This window comes from Globicephala melas, chromosome 15 (genome assembly GCF_963455315.2).
Source record: "Globicephala melas chromosome 15, mGloMel1.2, whole genome shotgun sequence".
Taxonomy (NCBI): Eukaryota; Metazoa; Chordata; class Mammalia; order Artiodactyla; family Delphinidae; genus Globicephala; species Globicephala melas.
In genome coordinates this window covers 52143346-52169593 of record NC_083328.1, presented here as the reverse complement: position 1 = coordinate 52169593, position 26248 = coordinate 52143346, and the positions used below count along the sequence as shown (strand labels likewise).

The 26248-nt window shown below is 39.6% G+C and overlaps 1 protein-coding gene across 1 annotated transcript in view; it reads right to left on the bottom strand.

Annotated features, from left to right (window-relative positions):
- The window catches only part of HAO1 (hydroxyacid oxidase 1), a 64500-nt gene extending 44904 nt beyond the window's left edge, over positions 1 to 19596 (bottom strand). Inside the window, exons 1-2 of the mRNA XM_030872665.2 lie at positions 19460 to 19596; positions 12357 to 12508 (exon numbers count right to left, since the gene is read on the bottom strand). Of these exons, the coding sequence (XP_030728525.1) occupies positions 12357 to 12508; positions 19460 to 19596 (289 nt within the window). The remainder of the gene's footprint in view (positions 1 to 12356; positions 12509 to 19459) is intronic.
- Between the last annotated feature and the right edge of the window lie 6652 nt (positions 19597 to 26248).

The window sequence follows — 26248 nt, the reverse complement described above, 5'->3', positions numbered from 1 at the left end:
CTTTTTCTTCTTTATTTAGAGGCAATAGGAATACATTATGCCATTGCTATTAAAAAATGCATATCACTCACACACACACACACACACACCACTAAATGAGACACTAGTAAGGTTTTGGACCTTGAAACATCAAAGATAAAACCCTGTAAATGACCTACATGATAACATCTATCTCTCAGAAAGACAAGATCCAATGGATTGAGAGTCAGAAGGCCTGGGCTACAGTCCCAGCTTTGCCAACTGAGGCACATTTCATCTGCAAAGTTTGTCTAACCACAGCTGCTGCCCTGCCCACTTCATAGTGTTGTCAGATGGTCCACTGAGACAATGTTTGTGGATGTTTTCTGGTAAACTCTAAAGCTAAACAATTGTAAAGGGTTAAGTGAGAGAATGTCTAATACTATTTGGGAAAAGAAGTTCTAGATAGCTTTTTAAATTTTCCGAATTTTGCCGAGGACCTGGATTTCTCCTCATTATTCACAATCTTCTCAACACACAGCTTTCCTCTGCAATGGTTTTGATGCGTAAGACACTCATTTATCCTTGCAAATATATGGGCAAATTCTCACTACCTGAAGCAAGAAAGCACTTAAGAGAGAGAGGAAATTTCTCCAGGCCAAGGAATTCTGGGCTAGGGCTGATCATTTCCATTAATACATTCCGAGGGTGTACATCTTTTTGGAAAGTCAGGGACAAAACAAAAGCAAATAATCTAAGAGGTGTAACAAAAACATGCATTTCCCCACTCCTCATGCCTACCCTTTATTTGCCTACAGACTTTCATGGAGAGAACTGTGTGGTAAATCTATGCGGCTGCCAGCTTTTGCTAAGTCCAGCCATCTAGCAGTAATACCTAGAAGCAATGGTTTCAAATTCTCCCTACACTTTTTGGTTTCTCTCCTCTTTTATTTGCAATACAACTGCAAATATAATGATATGGAAATAATGAGATTAGCATCATTGTTTATTATCAGCTATAACCCCTCCCCCAACCCCAAAGTGGGCTATGGGCTAGTGGAAAATGTTGGTGCAATGTGTTTAACAGAATAAAAGTTATCCTCAGACCTATCCAAATGAAGTTTCTTATTAGAATTAAATCACATGCCCTAGGCTGGGGAAATGCTTCAGGGTTTGCAATAATCTGACATAAGATCAAGTTAATTCTTCCTCCCCAGACCACCATTCAATAGAAATAACTCAGTTTCCTACACTATGAAACCTGTAATCAACTACCAAGGTTTACATCACTTCATATTAGATATGAATTCAGCCACCCCTGGGGTTGATGCAAATGCTAAACTCCGATGTTTAGCGATTTGGCTGGGCTAGAACAGGTAAATAGCTTTGCAAAGCAGCACGAGCTGGCAAAATCCTCCCTGTGGCTACGGAATGCAATTGTACTTCTAAATTTTGCCAAAGTTTCATTTTACATCAAGCCTAATGACAACATTTATTTCTAATCCAGGTAATCTGGATGTGAAGTAGAGAAGACAGGAAACCTATCGTGGCCTTAAATTTTAGGGATGCTAAGTCTGCCTGTCCCAATTCTTTAATTGAAAACTGCTTTGTACACGTCTCTCTTGTGTATCTTAGAGTCTGCTTCGCAGTTCCTGCTCATTGCAGGCAGTCATCACGAAATCAGCTGGCTCTCAGAAGGTCTTAGAGGATCTTCGGATGGAAATGATATTCATGCTACACCCAAAACTGTTTCATCTTTGAGGATTTAAGTTATGCCTTTGGCTGGGAACCACCAGAAACTTTCATTCCAAGTCTTTGTCCAGTGCTTCTCAAGATTCGACATGCACAGGAATCACATGGGGATGTTGATAAAATTCAGATTCTGACTCAATAGGTCTGGGATAGGACTTAGATTCTATATTTCTAACAAGCTCCCGAGTGATGCTGATGCTTGTTTCATGGACTATACTTTAAGAAGAATGAAGTAGATATCTTCTTTCACAAGGACTCATGCAAGTTAATTGGATATATCTGATGGCCTGAGTAATGACAGGACCTTATAGGAAACAGGAGGGAGAAACTGACCAGTGGTGTTACGGGGGTGGGGGGGGAGGTGGGGGGGTAGCAGCTGGCTCCTGTCTTGTCAGTTGCCAGCCACATACTGCTGAATCTTTCTTCTCCATTGTTGTCCCTCTGGAGAGGGGCGCAGGTACCTTTGCAACATTTTCTTATGCATTCATCTTTTGCTAGATTTAAAGTCAAGGAACTAAATTGCATTACAGTAACAACCTCTCAGCACACTTAACCATTATCAGACATACTTTATAACCTTGCTTATCCAAGATTTTCCTAGCTTCCTAGATTTCAAATTCAAGGCAAAATTAAGCAACAGAATAAAAATAAAATGACAGAAGAAGAGGAAAAAGAAGAAGATGTTTCTCAAAGTTAAGAAGGCACAATTTACCAATATAAAATAGCTTCCAAATGTTTAATGTCAGCACCAACAACCTTACATATATAAATAAGCTGCTGAATCATCAAATAAAACTAAAGTTCATCATGCTAGGTTTGACAAGGGAGAGAATTATAATACATTTGAGAACGATGTTTATTCACTACCACAAAAAAAAAAAAAGAAAAACAACAACAGAGAAAATGTAAACTATTAGTTATCAATGGGAGTCAATGTCTGATATTTGGAACATTAATTCATGTGGGATAAGTCATATATCCAGATTAGAGCAGAGCAACTAAGCAATGTGCTACTTTGGGTACAAATTATTTCCTTGAAAATAACTTTCCTATATGGGAAAAGTGAGTTAAGCTTCCAAAATTATGTATTTAAAGGAAAGGGGATAATATGATGAAAGGGCCCAAAGGAGATTTTTTTAGGTACATTTGATTAAAAAGCTCCTGCAAAACTTAGTCACCAAAACAGCTGTGCTGAAAATTTTGCTGAGAAAACGCATTTTGTCCTCTGCACAGGAAGTCATTATGTAATGGGGAAAATATGCAATGACAAAGTACCAAGCAGTTGTGTGGTTCTAAACTCAGGGTCTGACACACTGAAGTGTTCTCATCCTACCAGTTTACCCTACCAGCCAGTGAGTGGGTCAGCCTTTCTTTGCACAGGAACTATTATTACACAGGTTTGTTAAAGACACAATTAACGTTATTGTCTTAATGTCTAAAGTTATCATTGAGATTACCCAGAAGAAGAATGTTCTGAAGTCAGTCATCTAAGGGAAGAACAAAACTTCTACTATAATCATGAGTGAAATACTTAGAAGTGGTCAAACAAATATTCATGTACGATTTAGAAAATTTAACCGATTTAAATACTGCCCCAAAAGGCCAAGAAACCAGTGTTTTCATGATGGTTCATCGTCTGAATTTGGAACAGTAACCTTGAGCAGTCATAATGTCACTACACCTCAAGAACTCTTTTTCATTGTATGGAAATATTTTCAAGGAACAGTTAGTCCAATGACATCTTAGCCCTCCCTTCCTTGCTCCTACTTTATCTCTGGGGCAGAATTCTGCAATAGACAAAAACATTAGCTTTACTATACCGATTCCCAGGTTATTATTCTGTCATTTTATTCAGTCGTCAGGTCCTGTCATAACTGGCTGATGGCATGGAGATGACACCACAGTGAGATGCCTTTTAATGATGGTTTCAAGGAGTATCAGGTTTGCACGTGGTGACTTCAATCAACCTCTCTCAATTTAACAACCTCAGTATTGGAATATATATGTCAGCCTCTGACTTCTCACTGTCACATCTTTAAGGTCATCAGGCACACTAATAATTTGAGAAGAAGCACTCTCATGCTCTTGAGAAAGCTGATCAATAGCTGAAATTCTGGTGCAAAATACTAGAAATTATTTCATTTGATGTTGGTCTTTAAGATAGCTGGAGTCTAATTTTTTAATAGCTGTTTTGGATTAATGAAGTTTGTCTCATTGCAAAGTGATTTCAACACTGAATCTATCACTTTTTGAAAAATTTTATATATGAATTATACATTTATATATATGCATATATAAGATGTCCATAATCATTAATATATATGCATGTGTATGTAGATGTAACATGTGTGAGTGTATGTACAGAAAGAGCATGTCCACTGACTTTTTTTTTTCTTTTTGCGGTACGCGGGCCTCTCACTGTTGTGGCCTCTCCCGTCGTGGGGCACAGGCTCCGGACGCGCAGGCTCAGCGGCCATGGCTAACGGGCCCAGCCACTCCGCAGCATGTGGGATCCTCCCAGACCGGGGCACGAACCCGTGTCCCCTGCAATCGGCAGGCGGACTCAACCACTGCGCCACCAGGGAAGCCCCTACTGACTTTTGATTATTGAAAAAGAAGGTCCAGAACACAAAACTGAGATAAAAGAGTTTGAAAATAAAAGCAAGAAAAGGTATGAATTGATTTTTTTTACTACAATGATGCAAAGAGATATCCCCTTCCAAATGTTTAACTAATGTAATTTGGACAAAGTTTTAGTGAACTATCCTTTCTCCTTTATTCCTCCCTACTTTTGTTTCTTCTCTGTAAAAGTGATAAAATAATGGATGAAGACAAATAACTGGGTTAAACTCTAGAGTGAAACAGATCAACAACCTCATCTTAACCACTCACCAACACTAGACATTGGTCAAAGGTGTCCTTCTCCTCCACTGTCAGCTGAGGAGAATGATAAATAATAATGACCTCACAGATCTATTGCGAGGATTAATAATAGGGATGAAAAGTCCAAGCACCTGGTGCATAAAAGGCACTCACCTCAGAAAGAGTAAAATTTCATTTAAAGCAAATCTGGTGCTTTTCCTGGATTTAGATAAAATTAAGAATAATGGTGATATTTTCCTTGTAGGTATGCTGAAATGTATATCTACTTGATCACCTAGTACAACACATAAATATATCAATAAAGCTTTCAAAAATACATCGTTTGGGTCTGGAGTAAAGGAAATGACAATTTTTCCTGCCGAATGGTCTTTCACTCAGTGTTAAGGCTGATCACTTAATCTCGGAAAATCCAGAAAATTCAACAGCTAAAGCTCTCACCTACACCCTAATTCAGTTCTTTGGGGTCTTTGTGTTACTCTGCAATCTGTTCCACCTGCACCTTAATAGGTGGCCAAGTCATAGCTGAGTCCCAAAACTTCACTTTGGAATGTTCTGGTCTTTTAGGCTCAAAAAGAAAGTGTTTAGACTTAATGGTTTTATGACCCATCAAATTCTGTGTGGTAGCCTCTAATTGCATCCAGGGGCAGGAATTTCTTTTTTAAATCTTTTTTTTTTTTTTTTGACAGTTTAATAAGAATTTACTAATATGCCGAGCATTCCTGGAATGCATTAAGTGGGTTTTAATTTTTCTCTATTTGAGGTCCCAGCACTCCCTCATGTGGCATTTGTCCACATAACAAGTCAGAAGCAAAAGGATAAGTAAATATTTAATCTCCTTTTTTCTCTTTCTTTTTGATTTCCCATGATTAAATGGAGCAAAAGAGCTAATGCATACCTCCATGGAGTACAAAATAAAATTTTATTACAGCTACTGTGCATAAAACCAGAGAGATTTTCACCATAATGTCCTAAAAGCCTCAATGCTATAGTAAGCATTTTGTTAATTGGTTCTTTGAGAAATCAGAAATGTACTACTTATTTTGCAAGATGGAAATTTAACCTAATGAGACCACCTCCCTTATGTGCTACTAGCATTTATGTTTATTATTGCTATTTTCTTCAATATTTTAAATATTTTGGAGAAATGATTCTGTATTCATCCCTGAGGCTTATGTGAAGGATAAAACTTAAAAAATCAAAAACCAATCTAGTAGAGTTTCAAACGATATGCCATTATAAGTAGAGGCATTTATCTGACTGCTTAAATATTATAATAATGGTCAATTATTAAAATGTTGACTAAATCATCCACTGCAATAAATCTCTTATTCATAAAACAATGCATAGCAAACTGCTCTCCACTGAGTGTTTTCTGGTTATTTTCCTTCCATCTTAAAAGAGTTTTAATTTTCATTTGTTTAAAATTCAAGCCCCTTTATTTATGCTCCTGAATTTTGCACAAGGCTCTTATTTCCTAATAAGTTTCATATTCTGTGGCTTATTCCATACTCTCAAAACTAAAAGGATAAAACTGTAAAAACATAAAACACTTATAGTAAATATTACAAGACTATAGCATACAGCTTGCCTTAGGGGTCTTGCTGCAGTTAATGACATTTGGAAATATCAGCAACTGACCAGGGTATTATAGACAGCATTGTGTAAGTGATTAATAACCTTGAGCAAGGTATTTAATCTCTCCAAGCCTCAGTTTCCACATGTACAGGAGTCAGAGAAAGATCCTCAGGGCTTGGGGCTCACACATTTTAAGACAGTGGTCAGGGATAGATGAGTTAATAAATTCAAATTGCCTGGCACACATTAATTGCTAAATAAATGGTCGTTATCATCATTTTCCACAAGATTTTGAAGTATCACTTTTAAAATTTATGTAAGCATTTATTAAACACCTATTTGTTTTCAGCAAGATCTAGAGATCAGTAATTATCTGATCGTTCTCTTCTATCCCAAGAATGCAGTTTTGAGAAATGAAAATCCAATGTAGGCAGATGCTCACTCCACAGTCTATATCCTCCAGGGCTGGCATAGAGTGGAAAGTAAAGGAGAGAGGGGGGATTTCAGCAATGTCAGGAGGGGCAGGTCTTGACTTTGGTCTCTTTTTTTGTATTTGATGTCATCTTAAATGGGCACAAAACCAGTTATTTGTATGCTGAAAAAAATTGTAAAGATCATCTACTCCTGTTGGGAGTTTTATGTTTTTGAGTATTCTTTTTTGTTTTTGTCTTAGCAGCAGAACTTTTTCTTTAAAGCACTGTTCTTTTCAGTCCCAACAAGCAACACAAGTAGCTGTGTGCTCAGTGACACACTTAACTTCCTTGAGATCATTGGAAACAACTCCAGCCTCCTTGCGACACCAGAAGTGAACCACTGATCACATGTAAGCAGCTCACTTTATCAGTGAGGAAACATAATCCTAGAGAGTGAAACTAGTTAGTGGTGAATTTCCACATAAATCAGATGCCCCAGCTGGACAGCCCAGCGGACAGTTGTAGCCCACAAAAGTATTTGCCTTGGCCCACACATTGTTGCTCCAAACAGTGTTTTAAAGAATTTTGATTTATTTGCCAACATTTAAAAACCAGGACATTGCACATTAAAATCAAGATTTCTGGCTTCTCTTAAATTTTTGAAGATTTGGCAACCACCCCACATCCTCACTCCCATGGGGCATCAGTTAGCTAGTGCCAAGATGTGGCTGCCCTCCTTCGATGGAACCTGCAATCTAGGTTTGGTACCCTCCCCACCACTGAGCTTGCATTATTGTTTTCTTAACTTCATCCCTCCTTGGATATTTAAATTACCAGCCTGGCCCCTAAAGTCATTTTTTGAGGTTCCTGCATAAAGCTTAAAACAAAAACATCTTTAACAAAGTAAAAAGAGCAATTTTTTACTCCCACTAAGATATTATAAATGGAGTATACTTTTCTGAAAGTGAGTTTTTAATGTATGGGAGAGAAATATTTTAGGGACTTGGAATCTCAGGGGCAAATAAAAATTGAGCCCCATTTTGGGAAGCTTTTCGTAGTATTTATCTCATGTGACCCTCACAAGAGCCTCTAGAGGTAAGATCTCTCATTTAACTAGGGTTGCCGGCTGTAGCAAATAAACATAGGATACCAGTTACAAATGATTTGGTTTTTATCTGAAATACAACTATAACTAGTTCCCTGTATTTTATTTGGCAACCCTATACTCGTTGCCATTTAGAAAATGAAGAAAGAGTAGCTCCATTGGTCACTCTACAACCACACAGTCATGTAAAGAAGAAAGCTCTGCTCTTGGGCTTAGTTCAAAATGCGGACATGTCCTACAGTGGTGAGGAGAAAGACCAAATGACCCCTGAAGCAAGTCTCTGTGAAGAAGTCTGGAGAACCAGCTGCGAAGGCAAGACCATGGTACCACAGCAACTTCCAGAACTTTCTAGATGCTCATTCTAATTATTCAGGCCAGACCATTCCCTGGGGATTTTATTTCACCTACTCTTACTGACCAGGCTAACAGGAACACTTTCTCCAGAGATGGCTTCTAACTAACCCCTACCCTCTGAACTTGGCCCCAGTTTCTCCTTCTAGCTAAGGACAAAGACCCTGGAAAAAAGAAAACTTGATTAGGGGCCAGATAATTAGGAGGGTGGGGAAAAAAATCCTCCACAGCAACATCCATGCATAGATCTCACAGTTTCCCCAAGGATCAGGCTAGCTTGAGAGAGTTTCCATATTTGGAAATGATAGAGTAAATCAAATATCAGCTGCATAATTCCATGTTGATTTTCTGAGTTTTGAGAAAAGAAAGCAGTGTCTACCAAATACGTACGTTCCTCCACTCTTCCTTAAATTTGCCTGTGGCTGTACAAATACTCAGTTAGTCATTGTCTTGGTTTGCATTCTTCCAGAAACTGACAATGAGACAATGCTATGAGCCTGAGTCTTGTATTTGGGAATGATGGCAAGGTGAGCTGACGGAGTAGGAAAGTGAAAGAGGGATGGGAGGCAGCCAGTGAAGGGTGTGCTAATGGGCAGGTAATTTCTGAAGGCAACTGGGGCTCAGTCTTATTAGGGAAACCCTGGGTGATGGGATTAGAAGATGCTTCAGTTATCCTGATCAAAGAGAGCTGAGGTATTTATCCACCAGCCAGAGGGATGCCCTTCCACTCACCCACTTCCAACCACCACCCCCATTCATCAGCTCCTGCTGCCAGAGAAAATGTTAGGCAAAAAGCTGCAGGTTCTGATAAAAATGCGAAGTAATAAGGGAATATATCCTGGGCACCAATAGCATCTGTTCCAGGCACACATTCTTTCCTTCCAAGTAACCTACCATCAAAATGTATCAGCCAAGGAATACTCTTTGTTATGAGCGGATCAGCACCTGTTTGGGGGATTAATCTTAATATTAAAAAGACCATCAATCCATAGACAGTAATTGGAAGGTCGAAGAAAACCTTAAGAATGTTGAAATCCTTGAGGGATGATTCTACCACAAATCTGGAATATAAACAGTCATGTCACTGCCCTGACAGGAATGTGTTCAGGATCTTGGCTTCTCCAACCTGGTGTGTATAACCTTTCATTGCCAGTTCCTCTGCGTCCTCAGTGTCACCACGTCCTCTTTGTTCTGCCTGTTCTACCTTATGCTAATGTCTATCAAGTATTTCAGTCTCCTGCACTCCCCCGGCGGGGTCTGCTCTGCGTGCACCTTAAGTGACAAATTAATTACTTTTAGGGAATGTGATTTACAGATACATGGGCTTCCCTTCATGATACTTATGGGATTTTCTGGAAATTAAAAGCAGCACAAGGTGGTTAAGAGCCCAGACTCTGGAGCCAGACTGCCTAGGTCTGAATCCCATCTCTATCATTTATGAACTGTGTGACCCTGGGCATCTGCCGTGTGCCTCTGTTTCTCCTATATAAAATGGGCTTAATAATAGTACCTACTTCTTCGGACTGTTCAGGGGATGTGATGTTTTGTTTTTGTTTTTTGGGGGGGTTACGTGGGCCTCTCACTTCTGTGGCCTCTCCCGTTGCAGAGCACAGGCTCCGGACGCGCAGGCTCAGCAGCCATGGCTCACAGGCCCAGCCGCTCCCCGGCATGTGGGATCTTCCCGGACTGGGGCACGAACCCGTGTCCCCTGCATCGGCAGGCGGACCCTCAACCACTGCGCCACCAGGGAAGCCCGGATGTGATGTTTTAATACTTGTAATGTGCTTAGAAAAGTGCCTGGAACATGGTAATCATTTTATAAATAAATAAATCTAAAGGGATAAGACTCCAATAGGCATTTAATAATGTTTCATGGTTAATGCTAGAAGGAAATAATGTTAGATAAAACAGTACTGCCTAGGCTGTCAAATTATAGTTTCTAAGTAAGCTTTCTTCTCATTTTTCTTTCCACCCCACCCCCAGCAAAAGTAAGGAGCCATCAGAGGTGATTTGGAGAGTAAGTCCTATCAATTACTAACTATGAAAACCTGCTTTCTATGGAACTAGCTCTTTGCCCATAAAATGGGGACAGTGACACCTGTCAAATAGCAAATAAAATGATATATGTAAAAATACTTTACAGGCTCCAGGGCATTTTACCAAGTGAGCTTTGCTTATTGCCTTCTTCACTTCCTTTCGTTCGCTTCCACTCCATGGTTCCTTCTCCAGTTTTCTCTCTTCTTTTAAATTTAGCTTTTATTGGTCTCTTCTTGCAAAATAATTCAAAGAAAACTGTATACACATGGACCAAAATAAGAAGACTATAGAGTCAGGAGTAGTCCCATCACTCATAAATAAAAATTTGTAAAGTGTGGTCTACGTTCTTGGTCTTCAAAAATAAATATATTATATGACCTTATTATTGTTTGTAACTGCTTTTTAAAAATTATTATATTGTAACATATTTCCATGCCACTCAACTCTTTCTATAATATGATTTTTAAGTGTTTAGCCCATATTTATGCATCCGATTTTTTGCAACCAATCTCCAAATATGGGACATTCGAGTGTTTTCCTGACTTTTTTCTTATTAAAAATAACAGGCATGAAAATCCCTGCAAAGATGTCATTCCTCAAAATCATAATTATTTCCTTGGCATTCCTAGAAGAGAATTCATAACATCACTTGGAATTCATATTTTCAAAGCTTTGATACATAGTGTCAAATTATTTTCTAAAAAGATTATTCTATTTTTCACTCTTCCTACCAGTATTTGAAAATGCACATTTTCAACATGTGTATAACCTAATCACCCTATGTAATCTTAAAATAATAATCTGATATTCAGAAAATAAAATTATAATTTTATATTTGATAATTATGGATGGGATAAAAATTGAATGCTTTTCATACATTTATTTGTTATTGTTATGCCTCCATTTGTGAATGTCTTATCTGCCTTTTTTCAATTGCATCTTTTACTCCATTTTTGGGTTATATGTTATTTTATTATTCAAATAAAAGAGCTCTTTACACAGGAAGGACATTAACTCTTTGCAGTCTCATTTTTCAATTCATTTTAGTTGGTCATTTGTTTTAAACTTTTATAGATATTTGAGAGTGTGGAAATTTCCATTTTTGTGTGTGTGCTGATTTGTTTGCTTTTGTTTCACTGGTTGCTATCTATAGCATTCTTGGAAAGTCCTCTCTTATCCTAACTTTAAATAGACCGATACATTTCCCTTTTTTCCCTCTCCTTCTCAATATTTCAGGATTACTGTAGACAAATGGCTGTGGCCACACTTATCTGTGTGTGGTCCTAGAATTAAAGCGACTCCAGACTCTAACCTAAGTCTCTCTAGCACAACCTCACTGTGTCATGCTGACAGTCCAGGCAGTATTTTGTGAAAGACATTTCAAGGAGGGAAGCGAATCCACAAGATCCTTAATTCTTAAAATGAAAATGTTTTAAAATAGCATTTAGTTCCTGCTCTTTGGTCCTGAATTTCCTGCCTTGCTCAGCACCAAAAAAAAAAAAAAAAAAAAATCAGATAGACTTCATTACCAACTTTTATATGTGTTTCTGAAGCAGAATGTGGGGAGATTTATCACTGCACATATCCTTTCAAACATTCATAGTTGCTAGGGGACTGGGAAGTTAATAAATTAGCCCTAATTAGGAATTTCTGCATATCATATTTGAATTTCTCATCATTCCCTCCTAAGGCAGTTGGAAATGCTCTACTGGGAATATAACCTATCAGTAAATGAATCATGGTCCAAAACCATGGCAGAAAACACAACCAAGTCACTGCATTTGCTCTTTGATGGTGAGAATCATGTGGTTTGGGGGAAGCAGCAAGGGCTTTGAAATTAGGTAGCCATGAAGTTGAGCCCATCTCTGTACTGCCTAGCTGTGTGACCACGGGTGAGTCCGTTTCTCAGACCTCGATATTTTGAGATATTGATATTGATACTCATAATACGACTAAAAGTCATTGAGCCACTACTCTGTGCCAGGCACTGTTTTAGATACTTTATATATGTGAACTCAGTTAATCCTCACAGTAACCCAAGGAGGTAGGTACTATTTTTATCTCCATTTTACAGCTGATAAAACTGAGTATCTTGCTAGAGTAGTACAGCTAGAAGGTAGAAGAGCAGGACATGCAAGAACAGGCATTTTGATGCCAGTCAATGAGCTTAACTTTTGTGAGTATAAAGACATCCAGGGAAGTGTTTGCTTGATGCATACAGAGAAGGGAGTCACTAAATATTAGCCCATTTCTGTCCCTTTGAGTGAGAACCTTGTTCCTACCTCGCACAGTTGCAAGCTCCCCATCCACGTGAGCCATGCGCTGCATGGCAGTAGCCCCAACGCAGATTGGCATGCTGACTCTCTGCCCTAAAACAGAAGTCGACAGGTCTATTTCAGCAACGTTCCGGAGCATTCGTGGATAAAGTTTCCACCTAGAATGTTTGAAAAAGAAAAAAAGTTTTTAGAAGCATAACCAAAGCTTTGACATTACATTTGAGTTAGAAAGAGAAAACATTCTTCTATTTTTCCCAGCAAGCAAAGTCCTTTACAAAGCTCAAGGAAATGCGGTAAATCTTAATAGTTGTTAAGATGGAGAGTTAACAATAAGATGAATAATAAACTTCTCAAGCCATTATTCTTAGTAGGTATAATTGACATTTTATAGAATTAAACCATTTGAGTGTATGGATTTTTGCCCTTTGAGAAACGCATGAAGTTGTGTAACCAGACAATCAAGATCTAGAACATTTCAGTCATCCTGAATATTTGCCCCATTTCCTTTTGTAGTGGAACTCTCCCCCATCCAATCCCCTAACAACCACTGATCTTTTTCTTTTTTTGTCCCTATAGTTTTACTTTGCAAGAATATCATACAAATGGAATCATATATAGTCGACCCTTGAACAAGGCAGGGGGGTGGGTGGGTGGAGGGGGTCAGCCCTTTGCACAGTGAAAAAACTTTACAGTCGGACCCTCCCGATCTCCAGTTTCACATTCACGGATTCAAGCAAAGATGGATCGTGTAGCACCGATTCAGTGAAAAAAATCTCTGTATATGTGCACCTGCTCAGTTCAAACTCACTTTCAAAGGTCAGCTCTAGTATGTAGACTTTTGAGTCTGGCTTCTTTCACTTAGCCTAATGCTTCTGAGATTCACCCATATTGCTGCATGCATCAATAATTGTTCTCTTTGGTTGATGGCTAGTATTCCACTGTAAGAAGGTAGCACAGTTTGTTTATCCATTCTCAGATAAGAGACATTCGGAATCTTTCAACTTGGGGTGATTATAAATAATGCCACTATAAACATTCACTTAAAGGTTTTTGTGTGAATATAGCTTTCATTTCACTTCTTCCAAGCCATTTTCAAGATGGTATAGAATGGCATGGAGGTTAGATTAGAGTTTAAGAAGATATCCTATGTCTACTTCAGCAGTATTTTTTCTTACAGACAGTAGCTTCAGGGAACTACTTTTAAAATTTGATGTGGTTTCTTCAGAATCCTTGATCTGAATTCAGTATCCATTGAAATATGATGATAAGGGAAGTTTTTATTTTAGTTTAATTGAGCATTTTCATGAACAATGTTATTTGGCAAAGACGAGTTTTTGGCTTGAATTTTTGACCCCTGAACATTACCTTAAGTTACTTTTTCTGTAATACTTTTGTGTAGCAATGAAAGTTACTAACAAACCAAGAATCAAACTAGTAAATTTTACAGGAAAACTAGTTCTCTTTTCTCTCAGCAAAATTTGTATCTCTTATTTGTTCAGGATTATTTTCTCCTCATTAGTAACTGATTAAAACTGAAAAAAATACAGCCCCATTCCTAATGAGCACTAAGGCACTAAACATGTGAGTACACACACATACGTACCTAACTAGCACTTACCTTTCAGGACCTAGATTTAACTCTGCTTCTAGATAGATCAAGATTTTTTATCAATACAGTGAAGTGTGATTTAGTAAGGGAGTCACCAAAATAAATCAAACCTCCCAAGTCTTAACTGAAGCCTACTTCCTGTAGCAGAAGAAGTTCTGTCTTCGTGTTGCCTTGAGGAATAGCTAAGGGTCTGTAATATAACCCTTCCTCACATAATAAAGTAAAAACATCCAGCCCTTGCAAGCATAATAAAGAAGTTTAACTGTGATTTCTCTGCAATTCCTTTGAACATCATAATTGTCATGATTTTCTGTCACACCACATGCTCTGCTGCTGGAAGTCTGTTCTTCTCGACTGACCCTCACAGCGTAATTCTTTGATCTCCATTCTGATGGGGGAGAGGCAGAAGCCTTGAAGAGAGTTTTTTACTACCAATCATCTCTAAATGTATTATTAGAATGAGAGAAAAAGATTTAATAGCAGCCGTTGGCACGCTGGCCTTGGAAGTCATTAATATTTACATAGAGCTGAGGAAACAATGAAAGCTTTTATGAAGCATACACACAGAGCTGCGGGGCATCAGCCGTGTGTGTGTGTGTGTGTGTGTGTGTGTGTGGCAGAAAGAACATTTTCAAATATCCAGTTCCCCTTTTTAAGGCAAGGTTCCCCCTTTTAAGGCAAGCTACTTCCATCTCCAGGCAGTAGCTTTAGGCTTGTCCACTAGGTGGCGCAGTCACTTAAATAACTGTTCTTGCTTCCCACACACGTTATTTCCTGCCTTGAGGATGGCATTACAGACACCCGTCAACCAATGCACAAAATGCAATTCCTAGGCCAAATTAGATGAGATCAATGGAGTGGGAAATGTATGTTCTCTAGAAAGTCCTCCATATTTTGAAATCTTCCAAAGAGCGATTACAACTAACCTTGTCAGGTAATTCCAATAGCTCTCCAAGCCCCACCCAATCCCACCCCCCAATTTAAGAGATTTTTTTCCCACAGTCTTACATAAAACAGTAGCTGACTATAACCTTGGACTCTGCTCTTATAGGACCTCCACTTTGGAAAAAGTTATGAAGATTGACAAAATAATCGAGCCAATTGAATAATAAACCTCTTTCATAGGTTTCCTGAGTTAAAATAAGTGGGGCAAAAGTTGGGATCCATTTTGTTAGGGAAACCACTGACTGAAACAGCCTGCCCTGGCCAGGCCCAATAGTAAACACTTGCATGAGTTTTATTAAACAGGAGGTCCTGGTAAGGAACGCGAAACTAACAAGCCACCATCAACCGGAAGAATTCAGGAAAAGTCGAAAGGAGAGGAGACTCCAGTGATCTGTCCTACCAACTTCACAGAATCCTCCTCACTGGAATCCATCTTCGCTGAGTGATGCGTGCGCCACCAGGAAGGACCCTGAGTCAGAATGATTGGCCAGAGACAACGCGGAAACTAATTCCATCACCGTAAAACCCAAGACTGCGAGCCACGTGGCAGAAAAGTCCTCCTGGTTTCCTTTACCCTGCTGCTCTCCGTCCGGGCGCCCCTTCCCAATAAAGTCTCTTGCTTTGTTAGCATGATTGTCTCCTCAGACAATTCTTTTCCAAGTGTTAGACAAGAGCCCACTCTCGGGCCCTGGAAGGGGTCCCCCTTCCTGCAACATTTTCACATCCAACAAGGACCTTGATTTTAATTTATCATAAATCAGGTGATACACACAGTCCTCAAGAGGAGGTACACTGATGAAAGAAGACACCTGCTCATCACCCAGCTTTGAAGTCCTGTGCTGTTATTGAATCCCACCAACTCAACACACTGAATTAATAAGTCCAGTAAGATGATCATATTGCATCTTAATTTCTCGAAATTAGTTATTCTAAGCATTAAAAACACATGAAATATATGTATAAACCTACAGAATGTGTGTATATATGTATATAAAATACACCACAGTATTTGTAACCATACTTTTTACCATTCATTTGTAATATCGAGAGATCTTTAAGATTATTTAACTGAATTATTATCAACCTCTGAGGCACCCTGGTAAAGGAAGAAGGAGGGCAGGAATTTAAGTCTGAAGAAAACACAGTATGGTAAACATATTTAAATAGTCAAGCCATTTTTGGAAAGGCTCCGTGTGTAGTTAAGTTTCAGAAGGCCTGTGAATCTCCTGAAATGGTATGTGTGTGTGTGTGTGTGTGTGTGTGTGTGTGTCTTCAAAAAACAAGAGACAATTAGCTGCTTTTCATAATGCAAGAGAAAAAGCAGCTTACTTACCTGTTGTGCAAATGAGCTGAATGATCCTGTGACGTTTACACCTATGAGAAGAACACTGCCAGTGCCACTGGTAAGTGTAGATTGCTTCTCAAATATTAAAGAGAGGGAATGATTTCACTTTTACCATCTGTTATTTGAAAGAAAACCACACAATTTTCCGGGTCGCTAAGTGATCTGCGAGGGACGAGGAGAGCTTCCTTTTCTAATATTACAGGACTTCTAAATACCCAAATCAGAGAATTATATTCCATCAGTGATAATTTCACAAGAAGCCGCAAAATATGTGCAGATCACGGTTTAGAAAGATACCCTGAGTTAATGTGTAAGAGAAACAAAGTACTGTTCTTTTGAAAATTAACTCCAATCAGGTCGGGCCCCATGAAACCTAGCAAGCTGACATTTTTCTCTGTTCCTGTTATAATTGCGATAGGAAACTGTTCTTCTGGGTGGTTCTATCTATTTGACTTTATTTGTCCTTTTTTATGTGGGGAGTGGACACAGTAGGATTAGAGCCCCAAGTCTTAGCCAGAAATACCTCCAAGCAACCATTTGGTCACATAAGTGGCCTGTGTCCCCAGAACTCCAAATCGTGGTTGTCAGGGCTGGTACAGAGATAAAAGGTGTCATTGTGAATGACCATTTGCTACACTTGTGGCATGGGGAGGGGTATAAATGTCATAACTGTCTTTAAAATACTCTGTCATTGTGTCACAAGGGGTTATCTGGAGTTTGTTTATTTTGCCATCTTCATTTGAATCAAATGAGACGTTTCCGACTGATTGCCTTCATCCCATCAAGCCAAAGCCACCACCACCTCTGCAGAACATCTATTTTTAGTTCCACGTGATCAGCTTGATGACACAGGGTGAGGACTGAAAGGCCACCCAGCAAGTTACACAGCAAAGGAGGAGCTGGGATGTTAGATAGGCAATGTGTGCTGCAATAAAAACTCCTCAGGTGGTTGATAATAATCCTCTCTCCTCCAGAGAAAGTTGATTAATACATTTTTCCCTTCTTTAAAGCTGAACAAAATTGAATGATCAAGGTTCGTGGAAAAGGTGGCATTGAAACCTCATTCTCATTATCTGTGTCTTGACCCTAAATTACTCAGTACTTAGGCTGAGTAAGCTGAGAATACTCACTGCAGAACCAGGTAATTCACAGAAGTTGTGAGGTACTTTTCCAGTCCACATCTTGGAAGTCACCACAGTCTTCTGTGTCTCACCGGGTTTCTAGAATTTCTAGGGTTGAAGAGGTGTTCTGTCTGCTTTGCTACACCCCTTTGCTTCCTCTTAAAGGCCTCCAGTGGGCCAATTGTTTTGGGTCCAGTTTGCATCAATTCAACCCACCAGCACTATGGAGGCCCAAGGTCAATGTGCATCCACTGGAATGTAAGCTCCTGTGGACAAGAGTTTTCTTCATCTGGCTTACTGCTCTATCCTCAGCATGTAATACTGAATTGAGCCCATTGAGAGTCTTAATGTGTGAGGTAATTAATCAACTAGCATGGGGTGAAGGGTGGTAAGGGGTGAGGAAGTCTGTGTATAAGTGGAGTAGGTGGTCACCTGAGCATTGTGCCCCAAGGAATGCTGAGGGACACCAACTCCATCATCCTGTCAAGGCCCTGAAATTTCCTTGGTTAAAATTACCTATTTGTGGGCTTCCCTGGTGGCACAGTGGTTGAGAGTCCGCCTGCCGATGCAGGGGACACTGGTTCGTGCCCAGGTCCGGGAAGGTCCCACATGCCGCGCAGCGGCTGGGCGTGTGAGCCATGGCCACTGGGCCTGCGCGTCCAGAGCCTGTGCTCCACAATGGGAGAGGCCACAACAGTGAGAGGCCCGTGTACCGCAAAAAAACAAAAAAAACAAAGTTACCTATTTGTGTTCAAGTGTTGCTTTCAGGAGACTACTAATAGGCAAACCACATCACCTGGTGATGAGTTGAGATGGGCCCAAGAAGGGGCATCTTCCAAGAGCAGAAAATGTTGAAGGGACCCCAAAATATTACATAACAGTTGGAAAAAATCATGCAGAATTTTAAGCCGCTCCACTCTTTGCCAGCTTTTCCCTTCCCATAGCTCTCCCAGCGTCCCAGAAAAGATCTGAGACAAAGCCAAGGCTTGAAGGAGTTTTGGGAAGCCCCCCACCCCCTTTCACCCCACTCTCAGGCTCCTGCATGGATTTGCAGATGAATCGGTGCTGCTTGCCAGGAACCACCTTGGTTAGAATGATTTCATTTCTCCTAACTTACACATAGAAAAATGATTTTGAGTGATTTTGCTCTAGGCTAAAGAAGAAATGAGGACGGCAGGCAGATTCTTTCCCCTGGATACTTTTTGCCTGTTTTCTTTAATTTTTCATCCTCCATGAGTGTCCACGACATTTGCTGGCTTCACTAAAAGCTATTATATAAGATGAATGAGCCCCAAAGACTATAGTATATGGAGGGCTCGCCTCCCCTGCTCCAGCAAATAAACCATTTCCTAATTGCTGAGAGAAAAAGGGGTTTTCCTCCTTTAAAGTTATTTTGTTTCTTGTTTTTATTACAAATAGAAAACATAAACCATGATATCTACCATCTTGGGCTTTGAAATATGAAAGTCAAGGGAAAACTAATTTGGGAAGAGAGATGAAGCACTTTGAAGGAGAGATGAAACAGCAAAGTTGAAAGAGTAATGCTATATGGACAAACTGGAATCTAAGGTGAAAATTTAGACAATGGTAATCAAAATGAATGATAGTGGAAAGCCAGCAGGATGGGAACATCTGAGGCAACCATCCGATCTGGTTTGACCAGATAAGATGGCTATCTTATGTTTAATATTAATAGTTTCCTACACCATAAAATAGACCATCACTGTCATACTCAGAGAAAAAGAAAATGGAGTCATCAGAATTTGTCACCATTTTTATACACAGTTAAATGTATAAAAATGTATGTATCCACATAATTCCAAGTGAGGAAAGTTAGGGTTAGCTTTTTTCAAGATTCCCAGGCTTGGAATATGTTCAAACAAGTTTAAAGCCCAACATTTCTCACAGCCCTATGAATTTCGCCTCTCTACTAAGCATAATATCTAGACAAATAATTCCACACCATCAACATTAAAGCTGAAAGATCTTGTTTTGATAGAATGTCTCTGTGTAATTTTTTTTTATTGTCTATCTCCTATATTTATTTATCTCTGTGTAATTTTTAAATATGATTTTAAAAAATTCTTACCTGGAAAATGCTGCAATATTATCAGCCAAGGTTTCCTGATCATTTGCCCCAGATTTATAATAGTCATATATAGACTTTGGAAGTATGGATTTTGCATGTTGTTCATAATCACTGATGCAAACAAGCCGGGTGAACATTTTCCTGTTGCGAACCCTGGGATATTTTTCTTTTTTTTCCCTGTGTTGCTTTCTACATCCTGACAATTCTGTTATTTGTCAATTATTAATAGACTTTTTCCAAAGTTCAGATTTAGTTTTCTGTTGTGTACATTAAGAGAGCAAACATATGCTTAGACTTTGAAATTTTATTTGCAGCTGTCTGCCAAAGAACAGGTAGTACACCTAAGCCAGAAGAAGTTGGGTTGGGGAGGAAACAGGAGGGGATTAGGTGTTTGTCACATTAAAAAGGCAGAAGAAAAAACAAACAAACAAAAAAAGGCAGAAGAATGAGTAAAAATTAAAAACCTAGAGAAGTACTTGCCTAAAGCCGCTCTTAGCTCAGTTCTGCCTAAGGCTGCTTCTTCCCCGGGGCATGTGCCTTTGCTGCCTAACTGGTACTGGAATAGGCTGCCCATTCATTTTCATTCCATGTTAGCATCATGCACATATATGAAAAAGAGCTTATGAAATGAATGGGGCATGTGTTACTGGAAGGGGGACCCCTTCCAGGGCCCAAGAGTAGACCCTTGTCTAACACTTGGAAATGAATTGTCTGAGGAGACACACGTACTGACAAAGCAAAAGACTTTATTGAGAAAGGGCGCCCAGGGGGAAAGCAGCAGGGTAAGGGAACCCAGGAGGACTGCTCTGCCACGTGACTCTCAGTCTCGTTTTATGATGATGATAATCTCATTAGCTTTCCAGATAGTCTCTGGCCAGTCATCTTGCTTGTACCCATATTTGGTCTGACTCAGCATCCTTCTTAACTCTCCTCTTGCCTTCTTGGCTCGCACCTCTCAGCCAAGATAGATTCCAGTGCAAGGTTTCTGGGAGTGTGGCAGAACATATTATGGGCTGGAGTCTCCTTCTTTTTGGCCCCTCTCGAATTCTCCTGGTTAGTGTTCGGCAACAGCACTGTGTTCCTTATCAGGACCTCCTGTTGAGACAACTCATGCAAGCCATTTATCATCATGCCTGGCCAAAGCAGGAGGTTTCAGTCCGTGGTTCCCTTACACATCCAGTAAATGCAGGGTGTCTACACAATATGAAACTCAGCCGATTATAAACATTTGGCTTTAACAAGGAATATTAAGGCCAAATTTACAGTTAATTCTTAGAACTTTTTCTTGCTCTGGAGAGGATGCAAGCAAGTGCCAGTCCAAAAGATCATGTGATCTCAATCCAAATTTCACTCAGTCATGGAACGAACACCTGGGGCAGATTCATATTAGTAAGAAATGACTCAGAAAGCAATGGCTGTGACATCAGTTAGACCTGGTTTTCAAGCTGGGAGCCCCCACTTAAAACTGCTCACGTGCTGTCCAGCAGCTGAATTCCAACTGCCTACACCTCTCTGAGAATGCTCTTTTAAATTTGGAGCCTGCTTTTCCATCCACATGGCATGCTAAAGTGTTATGGAATCAATGCGCCTGGAATAATCCTCCACCGAGGGCTTAGTGGAACTGGTATGTAAATACCAAATCCCTCACTCCTCTGGGGGTTAACTCGTAGGTGTGTGTTCTACAGTGCAGGCTTCAGTTGCCCGCAAGTGTTAGTAGGTTGCTAAGCCACCCTGTGTTGGCTGCCTTCCCTTACAATCTCACTCCCCTAACAATCTCACTCCCCTACCCTTTAATTTAATCAAAGAGCTGTTAGGATTAACATTGAATTATAGATAGGTTTATTCCTAAAGTTCACAAATGCTTACTTTTTGCTTCAGTGTAGTGATAACTAAGTTGACCCTAAAAATACTATTGGAATGTGAAATTCTGTTAATATGTTAGGGGAGTTCTAAAAGAAATAACTCCATCGCACAGTTAACAAAATCATTATGAAAATTGATCTGAGATCTTACCTGCTGCGAGAACTGATTCAAAAGTTGCATATTAAAGCAAGACCTTTTATTTACATATTCATTTATTTGCAACTTCGACATATTAAAACTTTTAACACCTTGCAATTAAAGTAATTTTGATGCAGAGGCAATTTATCATTCTAGAATGAACCTTAAACAGGTCAAGTGCTTGAGAAACTAAAGGAGATAAGGGCCAGTGGTTCCCAAAGGGTGGCCCTAGACCAGCGATGTCAGCCTCACCTGGAAACTTTTGTTAGAAATGCAAGTTCTCAGGCCCCACCCCTGTCCTGCTGAATCAGAAACTCGACAGCCTTTTGTGCTGTAACAAGCTTTCCAGGTGACTCTGATGTACAGTATGGTTTGAGAACCACTGCTCTGGCTCGATTGAGAGTAAAGGAGGATTTATTTTAAGAAGCTCGAATTAAAAGAAAAAGAAAAAATTCCACTCTCATCTGTACTATTGCAGCGGCAGCTGATTTGGTGTACAAACCATCTTTGCAGATAAACTAAATATAGTCCCCAAATCGTTTCATGAATCTCTTGGTGGAGAGAACTAAAAGAAGTGGGTGGAGTTTAGAACTGCTTCTGTTAATTTGTGATAATTACATTGTTTAAATATCTCACATTTTTTCAGAGACAATACATTCTGTAAAACTCCGCTCTAGGCCTCTGTGAAGTGAGAAGCTTGTTCAAGCTGCTAAAGGTTGCACTTGTCCATCGCTGCCGACCACCCAGTTTGGGAATCAGGATGGTAAATGGCCAGGAGATGGCCTCTGCTGCTGGATTTGAGCTAAAAGATAGAGGGGTTTTTTGCTTTTTTATTTTTTTTTACACTGGACTTTCTTTATTCATGTCAACCCTTCTTAACATCCCAATAAAATGTTCAGCAGAATAATGCCTCTTATAAGGATAAAAAATATTTCATTGTGAGTTTGTTAGCCGGAAACTGGGTTTGCCTTTTGGTGGGTGTTGAGACAATAGACAAAATCAAGCCAATGATCTGGAGAAGGAAGGATTTATTATTACTTGCAGAAAGTAAGGGAAGATTTATTATTACTTGTGGAAAGTAAGGGGGTCTTTCCCAAAGCAGTGTCTCCCCTAACAGCAAAATTGGGGAAGTTTTTTTTTGGAATTTTATTTTATTTTTTTATACAGCAGGTTCTTCTTAGTTATCCATTTTATACATATTGGTGTATATATGTCAATCCCAATCTCCCAAAAATTGGGGAAGTTTTAAGCAAAGGGTAAATGTATATTCATGAAGGAGCTGGAGCAGAGAATTCAGCATAGAATTAGGGCAAAGGTCGACAGAGTCCAAGTTTTAGTTGATTGAAGTTAGGAGGGTCAACTTAATCATTCCATCCTTCACCTGGGGGGAGGGGGGCTTAGTTCCTACAGAATTCAAAGATACATTATTACATATATCCCTTGAGGAGGAACTAGGACTCTGCTTTATCACTGCACTATTGTTTGACTGTCTTTTCTCTGTTCCTGCATTCCTTTGTTCCCTTGAGATCATTAATTACCGAGACCTTTTCAAGGGCAAGCATTGCAGCCATGCTTAGATCACTAAAATGGCTCAGGCCAAAATGGCTTCTTTTATGCCAGAAAAAGAGAAGCCAAATGTGGTCTTTTCCTCTGGGGACCCTCCTACCCTATCTGCCTACAGTTTTACTTTGCATTTTCCTGATTATTAATGAATTTGATAATCCTTTTATGTTTGTTTATTGGCTTTTTATGTTTCCCAACTTGTGAAATGCTTGCTCATGTCTGGTGAATTTTTATATTAGATTTATTGTTGACAGGTAGAATTTCTTTATATACTTTGGATACATCTTTTGTGGTTATACATATATAAGGTACATTTTTACTAAGTTCTTGACATTTTTCCCACACACAAAATGCCAATGTCAGTCTCAAAGCTGCCTGATTGAGGGCAAGTGGTTAGATAGTTCCCATTTTCCATTTTCTTTCTCTTCCTTCTTTCCTCCTTTTCTTTCTCCCTCTCCCCTTCCTTCTCTTTGACTTCATCTTTAACTTCATTTTCTTTCTCTTCTTTTTCTTCTTTTTCTTCCCTTTCCTCTTCTTCATCCCCCTCATTCTCTTACTTTTGTTCCTCTTTTATCCCTCTCATTCTAATTAGAGTCAAGTTCTAAATGGGCAAGTTGCCTCTAGCCAGGTGAATTTTTTTTTTCTGGTTCATCCACTAAATGTGTTGCCCTTTGAGGTCCTGGCTTTGAGCTGCAATGAAAGCATGCATGACTGTTGCAAGCTTCTGGAAAGTTTCCCTCTTTCATTCTGTGCAAAAAGGCAGGACTTTGCAACAGTCCCTGGCAGTGGTCTGAAGATGGAGATGATGTGCAAAGAGTTTTCTTGTGCTTCTCCACTACACTGGTTAACATCTTTTTGAGTATCCACCTTGAAAGTGATATGGTTTGTCTTCTGTTCCCCAAGGTCCATGAAGCAATTAAAATAGAAATCCAATTCAAGGGTTCAGCACATGCCCTTGGAGGAAAAGTGGGTCTGCTTACCTCTCTGGGCTCTTGCTCTCATTCAACTTTGGTCTGTTTATTCCTTACTATTTTATGAAGATGCCGATGCCTTGTGCACTGTGTTACTCATTATTGCTCTTCAGCAAATAGATCTCTTGTCTTCCAGGCTCATCCTAGTATTGCATGTCCTGATTTACATGTGGTATGGTTGGGTCATAAAACCTGTTGGCCAAAGAATCATGGGTGGAAGTGTAGTGTGTCAATTCTGGGACAGAGAATTTAATAGGAACTGAAACCCTCTGGGCCTGTTGTTTCCTCTGCCATGATAACTAACAGTATTAATACCGGACAGGGCCCTGTGGGGTTCCTGGGCACAAAGGTTTTCTGTGTCCCCCCTTTCTTTGATTACTGGAAATAGCCTTCATTCAGCCTCCGCCACCTTCCCTGAGTTCCAAGGGGCAAATTCAAGCAGTTGTTAATTAGGGAAGGGAGGGGATGCAAGACAAGGCAGAAACAGACAGTCAAGAGAAACAATAGTGCAGCCTTGGGGCAAGGTCCTTGTTTCCCATCAAAGGATATACACAACAATATCTTTGAGCTGTTTTACAGATACTGAAACCCCCTCCAGGTGGGAAAAGTTAACGATTAACAATGGTATGCTGCCCACAAGCAAGTAGTCCCCAGACCAGTCGGAACCTGAAGGTTGATGATGCTGACTCCTACTTACCTCACCATCAACCCATCAGAAGAATGTCCATGAGTGGATCACACCCTCTTTGAACCAATACTATAGAACTTCTCACTACCCTCTCCAAGTGGGGACATATAGTTTTTTGAGGCAGGAGGTCACTGTGTCCCCCTTTGCCTGAGAAAGTGACAAAGTTTTCCTTTTCTTCTTTACCCAAAACTCTGTTTCCAAGATTCAATTTGGCACTGGTGTACAGAGAAGCTGAGCTTTCGGCATCAATTTTCCAAATAGTCGCTGTTCCAGCAGCCTGAGTTCCCAAATGTGGGCATCATGGAGCATAGCCTCTAGCCAGTACAAAATGGTTACAGAATGTGAGCAAGAATAAACTTTTGTTGTTTTAAGAGACTGACATTTTGAAGTTTTTTACTACTGCAGTACACCCTGACTGACTTAAAAATAGTATTAGAGAAAGAGTAACAAAAAAGAAAAAATGTTGGGTATTTGGTTAGGGGGTGAGTAGTAGGAAAACTATTAAAGTTAAGAAGGATTAAATTTCATGTCATGCAGTGGCAAAACCATTATTATTCATATCACTAGCAATAACTTGGAAGGCAGATCACCTACTTAATGAACCCCTAAGGAAAAGAGTTGGAAACCAAATATATAGCATGTGTTGGCTACTATTTAGCTGTGTTGGGTGCATTACTACAAGAAAAACAAGCTCACAAAGACTTGGCTGATTTATGCACAGGGAAAAAAGAGATTCCCAAAAAGAGAGTCCAGAAATGTGGAGATTTGAAAGGCTTGCAGATGCTACTTGTTCCCAAACATTGTCAATAAAAATTTAAAAGATGTTTGGGTGATAAAGGTCATTTCAAACTCAGTTCTGTGCAAGGATCAAATCTAGGGCACATCCCTCACACTCCTTGTTAACACAACTCAATGAAGTAAGCCATCTCAGAGCAAGACCCAGATAAGAATATGATGCTCAATAAATCCTCTCAACAGGACAGCATGACAGGGAAAAGAATAAAAAGGAGTGGCTGAGATATCCAAGTTATGACCCAGTCCTTCATCATCCCAAATTTAGTGACACAAAGCAAGATCTGTTTTGATATGCTCATAGATTCTGTACATCAGGAATCTGGACAAGGCAAACAGGGATGGCTTTATGCTCTTCCATGATGTGTTACCTCAGATGATATGACATGAATATATGGGGGCTACAATCATCGAGGGGCCAATCACTCACATATCTGGCACCTTGGCTGGGATGTCTTAAAGGCTAGAGTCAGCTGAGACAATCAATCAGACAACCTATAACATTAAGTTTCTTCATGTCACTAGGATTTCTTCACAGCAAGGTAGCTCAGGTGATTGAACTTGGTACATGATGGTTTAGCACTCAAAGAGTGAATGTTCTAACAAACAATGCATAAGCTACATGGGTCTTTACAACCCAGACTCAGAAGTCACATAGCACCACTTCTTCTGCTTTTGGTCAAAGCCATCTCAAATTCAAAGGAAAGGAGACACAGACTTCAACTCTTTTTTTTTTTTTTTAATGCCCCTACAATTATATTTCAGGTGTACAAG